Source organism: Rhamphochromis sp. 'chilingali' (genome assembly GCF_963969265.1).
Source record: "Rhamphochromis sp. 'chilingali' genome assembly, chromosome: 7".
Classification (NCBI taxonomy): domain Eukaryota; kingdom Metazoa; phylum Chordata; class Actinopteri; order Cichliformes; family Cichlidae; genus Rhamphochromis; species Rhamphochromis sp. 'chilingali'.
In genome coordinates, this window is record NC_137934.1 from 16,306,362 (window position 1) to 16,314,707 (window position 8,346).

Sequence of the window (8,346 nt, forward strand, 5' to 3'; positions counted from 1 at the left end):
TTGTATATATATGTATTTCTTTCTTTGGGAAAACTGAGATTGCATGTTTTGATGTTGGTGTAATTTTTGCAGCCTTAAGAGGTAAAACTGAACCTGAGGGTAGATTTATCAAAGAAATCATTTCTCATTCATTGACTTTAAGAATAATGATGAGTAAGAATGGATCGAATTAAAGGAAATAAGTAAAGGCAAAGGAAAATACAGTTCTCTGAAAAGCCAATGTGGCAAATCTTAAGTTTGAAAAGGAACACCTGGATTTTCCACAGCACTTCAAGGACCGTAATCTATGGACAGATAAATTCATTAATAATTAAACAGCCACAAAGTAACTGACAGTGACATTGAAACAGCCAAAACAACCTAATTATGCCCACAGTTAGTAATGGCAGAACAAACCTAGATAAAGAAGGGCTAACTGTTATAACTAGAGGTCCTAAATATCAACCCAGTAAAATAATTAATTGTTTCATTTCTGTATAAAATCAGACTGTACATTAAGCAATCAATTCAGAAATACAAGTGGGGACCTTTTGTTGCAACTTGTCTGTGAAGGTTCTCAGTCATCCAGGTCATCGTAGTCAAAGGAGCTTGCAAAGAAAAGCGTCTGGACTTCTTTAAGTTGCTTGAAGACGTTTCACCTCTCATCCGAGAAGCTTCTTCAGTTCTGAAGAAGAAGTGAAACTGAAGAAGTTTCTCGGATGAGAGGTGAAACAAATTCAAGCAACTTAAAGAAGTCCAGATGCCTTTCTTTGCAAGCTCCTTTGACTTTTGTTGCAACTCTGATTTCTCTCTAAATCATATAATTTAACCCAAAAAAAAGAAACACATGGAAAACCTAACTGTAATGTTATGTCACCGTTTTTCTTGTCCCTTTATTGGTCCAGAAAACACCTCATATTCGTCTTCCTCGCCTGTAAACTGTTGATTCTGACTGAGCTGCAGCGTTAGTGAAGGGTTAAAAATGCTTGCTGTCTTTGAGACTCCGCCTCCTTTCAGTGACTCAGCATAACAGGAAGCAGGAAGTGTTCACCATTACGCATATACAGCTGTTACAAGACTGTAGCTTTGAGGTATGTTTCACTCTAACTTTTCTTCTTTTTTAAACAGAACACTATTTCATTTGCATTTAAAGGCTGTTTTTCATGCATAGATTTCACAGGATGCAGTAAACAGACAACAGAACAACTGACTAGGGTATTAAAAGGGAGTGACTTCCCCTGTGTTTGCTTAGTTTCTTGAACTCTCCCTTACTTTCAGTTTCAGGGTAAAACAGGAGCAAAGCCTCGGGATGGCAGGGAAGCTCTATCTCCCTGAGTTGGACCTCACTTGTGCCGTGTGCTGCGAAATCTTCAAAGACCCAGTGGTCCTCAAATGCAGCCACAGTTTCTGTGCATCCTGCCTGCAGCAGTACTGGAGTCGACAGAGACGAAACCGTGACTGTCCTCTGTGCAGAACCCAGAGTGTGGATGATCCCGTTCCTAGTCTCACCCTGAAGAACCTGTGCGAGTCTTATACACATGAGAGCGAGGAACCGGAGGAGACAGCGGAAGAGCTGCCCGGTGAACCAGGGGAGTTGTGCCCTCATCATGGGGAGAGGCTCAAGCTGTATTGCCTGTCAGATAAGGTGCCTATCTGTGTTGTCTGCCATACCTCAAGAAAACACAAGCAGCACGAATGTTGTCCTGTCAGCGAGGCGATTGTGGATGTGAAGGTAAATATTTCACTTTCCTGATCAAATAAGGACTTGAGATTGAATAATGATGCCTTTTTTCTTGGGGCTCCTTTACTAAGTTTATACAGAGTTTCTGTCACAAGTCATTATGCTGAAGGATGTTACAAGCCTAAAGCGAGATTAACAAACCTTCTAATGAATTTACTTTGAATTATTTACTCAGGAGAAAATGAAGTCCACTCTCAGCTCACTGCAGGAGAAGAGGGAGGCGTTTGACAAAATGAAGAAGAACTATGAAGACACTGTGACCTACATTCAGGTGTGGTGATAATCTGTCAAACTATGGGTTAAAATTCCTAGTAAGTCACTTTATTTAGTGGCTGTCAGTAAACTCATTTCCAAGCCATACTTAAGCAGATTATTTTACAGGTCCAGGCTCGATTTGTGGAAAGACGAACCCATGAGGAGTTTGAAAAACTTCACGACTTCCTTCACACTGAAGAGAATGCCAGGATGGAAGCGCTGAAGCGGGAGGAAGAGCAGAAGAGCGAAGAGATGAAGCAGAAGGTTGAAAAAATAGAAAGAAAAATGGCATCTGTGTCCGAATCCATCAGAGTTTTGGAGGAGGAGATAGCTTTGGAGGGCATCTCAGTCCTTCATGTAAGTTTGAAATGAGACTAAAGAAGGAACACTTTATATTTTTTCCCCCTTAAATGCTAAAGTGAATTTGCCTTTTAATTTTGTCTTTTAGAACAGTAAGAGGACTCTGTTAAGGTAACGAACAGTTTAATATTTGTTTTATTCTTTGCTTAACTTTCATAATGTGTTATGTAACCTGCTTTTTTGTGTGTTTTCTGCAGTGCTGATTGTCCTGTTGAAGATCCCGTTATGCCTCCAGGAGCACTCATAGACGTGGCCAAACATGTTGGCTCTATGATGTTTTATGTGTGGGAGAAGATGCATAAAATTGCCAAATACAGTGAGTTTAACCATAATGTGCTGCTTGATTTAAACTCTGAGCTGGAGTTTGAGTTTGTCATGAATTCCCAAGGTGGAGGAAAGGTTGAAATGTTTGACTGAACTACAGCCACAGTAACTACAGCTGACAATCTGCCATGTTTCCTTCAGCCCCAGTAACTCTGGATCCCAACACTGCTGCCCCATGGCTCATTCTGTCAGATGACCTCACCAGCGTCTGTGACAGCGATGAGAAACAGAAGCTCCCAGACAACCCGGAGAGGTTCGACCCCGACACCGGTGTGCTGGGCTCGGAGGGCTTCACCTCAGGAAGGCGTACCTGGGATGTGAATGTGGGAGATAATACTGCGTGGGTTGTTGGCGTGGCTAAAGAATCTGTCCAGAGGAAAGAGAAAGTGTCCTCGGTCCAGAAAAACGGCTACCTGTGTGTGTACTTCTACCACAAGATGTACTTTGCGGGTACCTCCCCTTTAACGCGACTAAACCTGAAAAGGAACCCGCAGAAGATCAGAGTGCAGCTGGACTGTGACAAGGGCAAGGTTTCTTTCTATGACGCGCACAACAACACCCATATCTACACCTTCAAACAGGCAATCACTGAGAAAGTCTTTCCTTACTTCTGGGTCGGTTGTCAGCAATGTCCTTTGACGGTTGAACCAATGGAAGTTGCCCTGAGTGTAATTGAAAGTGCAACTTAGTTACTCTGTGACTTTGAGAAACTCATCAAATTAAATGTCAGATTATTTGCCACTTTTCTTTCCTGGTTCAATGCAGTGTTCTTTGGCTCTTCTTAATTTAAAACTCAATGAACACACTGATCAAGGTACTTAAGATTCAGTGATTGGTAACTTGAATTAGAGCATTTTTTTTTTTTTTGCATTAATAATCTATGAATTATTCATTTGTTTATTATCAGCATATAAATTGTGAGGTTAAAAAATAGTACAGATTAATTACTTGTATGTAAGTTTTAAAAATGATTATGCATGTCATTGTCTACACATTCCTCTCTTATTTTGCTGTATTACTAACTACTAATGTATGGAAAACATCAAATGTGCTTTATGTGCACATACTACTCATGTTTTACAGTGCTAATTTACAAATAAAATATTTGCAAGTATTGTGGCCTCCCTTGATGATGTGTCACCAGCCAGTCCTTACTGGACATAGACCTGGAGTCGGAGAGCAGCCAGAGTTTTCTTTAGCGTCTGAGGTGAGCCTATATGTTTGGTCAGATGTGACGTCTGAGATTTTATTACCTGCTTCCTAAGGGCATGATTTTCAGATACAGTTCATCTCCTGTATATAGTTTTCAGGTCTGACACGTCTCTCGTCATCCACTTTTCAAGTTTCCATTTTTTTTCTCTTAACTACACGCTGCGCACCATGCTAACATGTGCCACGGATTTGCCTAATAGCTCTCTGGAAATCACCAATTTGATCCAAAATACTACTTTATGGCTGTCAAACTGTTTTTTTGTGTTTTTTGTAGATTCAAATAAATAAAATGGAACACAATGTGTGTTTTTGGAACAGGCTACTGGTAACAGAGTCCCCAAAGATACAATTTAAAGTTGACCGCGATGAGTACAAAACACAGTATTATTCTTTGAGTTGGGTGGCTATTTAATGCCTGAATGATTCATAGGCCAGTATTGTGTGCCTTAATAGGGTGAAGGACTGGACTGAAAATGAGTAAAATGTCCAAAGAAAAACTTTGAAAGAGTTTCAGAAAACCTGTCTTTGAATTAAAAATCACAAAGACAGAATATGCTGGGCTTCAAAATCAGCTTTTATGTAGCAGCTGTTTGTAGTTCTGTTCAAAATGCAGTGAAAGTATCCATTTTTTTAAAAAAAAATTCCTCTCATTTTTAGTGGGGTTTTTTTCTTGGTATATGAACAGCCTTTGCACACCGTTCACTTTCACCTCCCTCTGAACTCTACAGCCTGGCGCATTGAAGCTGACCGTCTTTTGTATAAAGAAGGGTTTTAAAGCCATATACATAAAAGCTTCTTTTTTTTCCTGCAACTTTGACTCAGCAAAGTTTAGAGGCCTGAGGCGGACTCACGGTTAATGTAAGCCAAACTCGTTAAAAGTCTAATTAGCTAGTCATAGTGCCTTGCTACGGGTGTATGTAGCTAGCAGGTTGAGTCGTGTGTTGTAAAGGCTCAGTTAAGTTCTTTAGAGGTTATGTTGTGGAAAGCTGTTTTGCCTTCAGACCTGCCGGGCCTTTAAATAATTGTTTAACTGGTACTAATGAGTCCAAAGTGTGCCGAGAAAATATCTCCCACATCTTTACATCACCTCCACCTGAGGGTATTGTCTCCATCTTGCCTTGACGTTTTTTTTATGCCAAATTCTGACTGTACCATCTGAATTCACAACATAAATTCAGGACAATCTTTTATTGTACACCTTTGGTGAGCCCATGTAAATTGTAGCCTCAGTCTCTCATTTTTAGCTGGATGTGACGCTGTGTGGTCTTCTGCAAGGTTCAGTGTGTTGTGAATTCAAAGATCCTCATGTTTGTTCTTAAAAGTGTTTATTTGTTTGCCTTTCTTACATCAGAAGTTTCAGAAATTCTCAGATTGGCCTGTCTGGCAGTAAACTATGGTTGTTGCATGAATGCTACTGTGTGACTGGCTGAGTAGATATTTGTGGGGAGCAGCAGTTGAGTGGGTCTAGGTATTAAAGTGGCTGGAGAAAGGTTTTACAGAGCTGGCTTTAGTTCTGTTCAAAATTATGAAAAATAGTGCATTTATTCAATTATTTTCAAACTTAACCATCAAATCTCAAAAGTTGGGGAGTTTCGTGGCAGTAACTGCTAGTTAAAATTCCTGTTCTCTTCATTTGTAGTGTCTCTACGTCACTATAACCTTGTGTTTGTTCCAGTTTGCAAAAAATAATTGTTAAAATTGTTCTTGGTTAGGAAGTCCAACATGGCTGGAATTTCATGCACAAGGGCAACAAAGAGAAAGTTGTCTGGTAGTGCTAAAGCTGCAGAACCTGCATCCAGGTCCTCCAAAGTCACCTTTCTGAGCCCGTCTCTCCTCCTCTTTGAAATCCCTGCTGACGCCGACACCAGCCTCCCAGTGTGGAAGGCCATGAGAACCGAGCAAGCTGACATCACCTGGACCGTCAAGCCCTATGGCCTCAGCATTAATATAACACCTCCGACCTCTAAGAAAGGAAAGCATTCTGCTGCCAGCAAGAGTGAAAGCTCTTCCAGCATGGTGCAGACTGCAGGGCTGTCTTCTAGCATCCTGCAACCTCAGATCTGCATTCAGCCCACCACTCAGCAGCAATCGCAGAGCAGCTCCTGTGTGCTGCTTACCTTCCCCCAAAACACACAGTCTGTGTCACACCCCCCAAGTCCTATTCCAGTCACTTCACTTATTGTCTCCTTGCCGGTCATTATTGCCCAGGCCCAGCATACCAGTCAGCCTACTGCTCCTGCCAACAAAGGGTCCATATCCTCCACCCAAACGCCAAGTGGAACCCCTACCAAGCAAACCACCAAAACCCCATCTAAAGTGCCTGTCTCATTTCACACAAAAGGCTGCTCTACCATCCAAATCTGTGACGACTTCCTCCTTGGTTTGTGTTCTGCAGAGGAGAAGTGTAAGATGCACCACACTCCCTATCCCTTTCACTGGCAGCTGTGGTGTGTTGCCAACCGCCAGTGGGTGGACATTTCTCCTCGCTCTCAGGTCTTGCTGGAGAGGATGTACTGTGACGTCAATAAGGATGCCATTTGCCTCAAAAATGGGTGAGTAACAGGGTAGATCTTTTGCTAAAGTCTGCAAATTAAAAAAAGAAAAAGATGGGCTTTTTTGAGACAAAAATCACAGTTTGTTTGTGGATTCTTTGTGTAACTTCAGAACACTTTCTTTAGGAATGAACGCTACACTTTGAAATTTGACTCAATGAAACTGGATGACTCTTCCGTGTATGATGGAGTCAGGCGACTATCTAACACTAACAGTAAGATCAAGAACCCTCATTTTGCCAGCCAATCGAAAATCTACTGGTGGAACATCAGTTGGCAAGAGTACAACACGGTGATCTTCTTTACCTCTTTTTTCTAGTTTCTTTACTCCTTTCTGCCATTTTCAACACATCAAAAGCCTCCACCAGCTTTGTTATTTTTTAACTGGTTCATTTCTTCATAGAGCGTGTCTGCCACATTGCTAAAAAAGATGAGCGAGAAGGAGTCAGAGTGTTTCTTCAGTGTCGGCTCACAGAAGTACAAGGTGGACTTCACTACCATGATCCAGACCAACGTCGCCACAGGGTTCCAGAGAGGCGTTCGCTGCAGACCCGCCTACCGCTCTCTGGATTCTATGAAACCTTACTTGCAGTTGGTGTCCTGAGATGCGTTTTTTTTTTTGCATTTGTTTACATCTTCTTTTAAAATCAAGAGATTCTGTTCCTTTAAAATTATTTCATGATGTTCTCCCATCCCTTTCCCATTTACTCCCCACACCCAGGACAGGAGTCCTGCCTGACTCAGCGGAACCTGACAGTAATCCTCCTGAGGCCAACTTTAGTGTAGATCCTCTGGACAAGTTCAGTTCCTGGTACCCTCCGGCGTGGTGTTGGGCTTCAGAGCAGGATTACAGTCTAGTGGATGTTCCTACAGGCACTCTGGCCTATAAACGGGTTCAAGAATTCTTCAATGAGAGCATGCCTGAGACAAAGGTGGACATCATCAGCATCCAGCAGGTCCAGAACCTATTCCACTGGGACAAGTACCAAAGGTCCAGCTAAGTTTGAGTTCAATTTTTAATCATGACTAAAACTAAGAAAAATTGGAGGGAAATTTGATGTCCTTATTAACTGTTTGGATATTCGGAAAGTCCTTTTTCTAAACGTCATTTATTGGTTGAAATACATTTGTAACATGGATAAGCATTGGTTCGGCTAGTAGTAGGATCTGGGCTCGTTTCCTCCTGTTTTCATCCATTGTTTACTTTACTAGACAGTTCTATGGGTTCCTTACAGCGGATTCAAATAATTATTTTGTTGGAAGTTAAAGCGTAAAATATCACAAAATCTTGTTCTTGTTCATGGTGATATGCATGCCACACTTACACAACTCGTTCCAGGCAAAAGCTATACATGCAGAAGCAGCGTGGAAAGGCCACCGGGAGTTTAGAGCGACATCTCTTCCATGGGACCACCAAAGAGGCCTCAGAGGAGATCTGCACCAGCAACTTTGACCCTCGAGTGGCCGGGGTTAACGGAGTTTCCCACGGTCATGGCACATACTTTGCCACCGCTGCCTCCCACTCCCACATGTTCTCAGCCCAGTTCGGGCCAGATGAAGTTTGCCACATGTTCCTTGCCAAAGTCCTGGTGGGAAAGGTAACTGTGGGTAGGAGCCACTACCGCCGTCCACCTAAGCTCACCTCCAGGAAGAAGCAGCATCGTCTGTATGATGCCTGTGTTGACAACGTGAACCTTCCCACCATGTTTGTTGTTTTTGACAGCTGTCAGTGCTACCCCTACTACCTAATCAAATATAAAAACCTACCCAAAGAGATAGACATTTAATGAGGATGAGGACAGGGGCCTCAGCCGCTAATTGTTCAACAGAAATCATGTTCCAGTTGCAAGAAAACCTAAAGTGTTAACAAATCCAGTATATATTGTTATCAAATGCTCCGTTTAGTTTGATAAAATATGCCAT

At 42.0% G+C, this 8,346-nt stretch overlaps 2 protein-coding genes across 4 annotated transcripts; both read left to right on the forward strand.

Annotated features, from left to right (window-relative positions):
• The first annotated feature begins 1,015 nt into the window (after nucleotides 1-1,015).
• LOC308399876 (nuclear factor 7, ovary-like) lies at nucleotides 1,016-3,759 on the forward strand. Its single transcript, XM_080887285.1, has 7 exons — nucleotides 1,016-1,070; nucleotides 1,258-1,711; nucleotides 1,896-1,991; nucleotides 2,102-2,332; nucleotides 2,424-2,446; nucleotides 2,533-2,651; nucleotides 2,801-3,759. The coding sequence occupies exons 2-7, from the start codon at nucleotides 1,289-1,291 to the stop codon at nucleotides 3,346-3,348; spliced, it is 1,440 nt and encodes a 479-aa protein (XP_080743411.1). The 5' UTR covers nucleotides 1,016-1,070; nucleotides 1,258-1,288; the 3' UTR covers nucleotides 3,349-3,759.
• Nucleotides 3,760-3,830: 71 nt separating this feature from the next.
• On the forward strand, nucleotides 3,831-8,288 carry LOC308399390 (protein mono-ADP-ribosyltransferase TIPARP-like). Of its 3 annotated transcripts, none has more exons than XM_080886629.1 (6): nucleotides 3,831-3,866; nucleotides 5,584-6,423; nucleotides 6,550-6,715; nucleotides 6,827-7,014; nucleotides 7,145-7,414; nucleotides 7,763-8,288. In XM_080886629.1, exons 2-6 carry the CDS (start codon nucleotides 5,594-5,596, stop codon nucleotides 8,208-8,210), a joined length of 1,902 nt encoding a protein of 633 aa, XP_080742755.1. In that variant the 5' UTR covers nucleotides 3,831-3,866; nucleotides 5,584-5,593; the 3' UTR covers nucleotides 8,211-8,288. The 3 variants fall into 3 exon arrangements, with proteins under 3 accessions (XP_080742755.1, XP_080742754.1, XP_080742756.1); XM_080886628.1 differs by lacking the exon at nucleotides 3,831-3,866 and adding an exon at nucleotides 4,615-4,729; XM_080886630.1 differs by lacking the exon at nucleotides 3,831-3,866 and adding an exon at nucleotides 4,624-4,729 and having other exon boundaries at nucleotides 5,588-6,423.
• Nucleotides 8,289-8,346: the final 58 nt, after the last annotated feature.

Coding starts and splice junctions, on each gene's coding strand:
- LOC308399390 (XM_080886628.1), top strand. Junction 6,424..6,549: donor GCCATTTGCCTCAAAAATGG/GTGAGTAACAGG, acceptor CACTTTCTTTAG/GAATGAACGCTACACTTTGA. Junction 6,716..6,826: donor GTTGGCAAGAGTACAACACG/GTGATCTTCTTT, acceptor ATTTCTTCATAG/AGCGTGTCTGCCACATTGCT.
- LOC308399876 (XM_080887285.1), top strand. CDS start 1,289: ATGGCAGGGAAGCTCTATCTCCCTGAGTTGGACCTCACTTGTGCCGTG. Junction 2,333..2,423: donor AGGGCATCTCAGTCCTTCAT/GTAAGTTTGAAA, acceptor TTTGTCTTTTAG/AACAGTAAGAGGACTCTGTT. Junction 2,652..2,800: donor GCATAAAATTGCCAAATACA/GTGAGTTTAACC, acceptor TGTTTCCTTCAG/CCCCAGTAACTCTGGATCCC.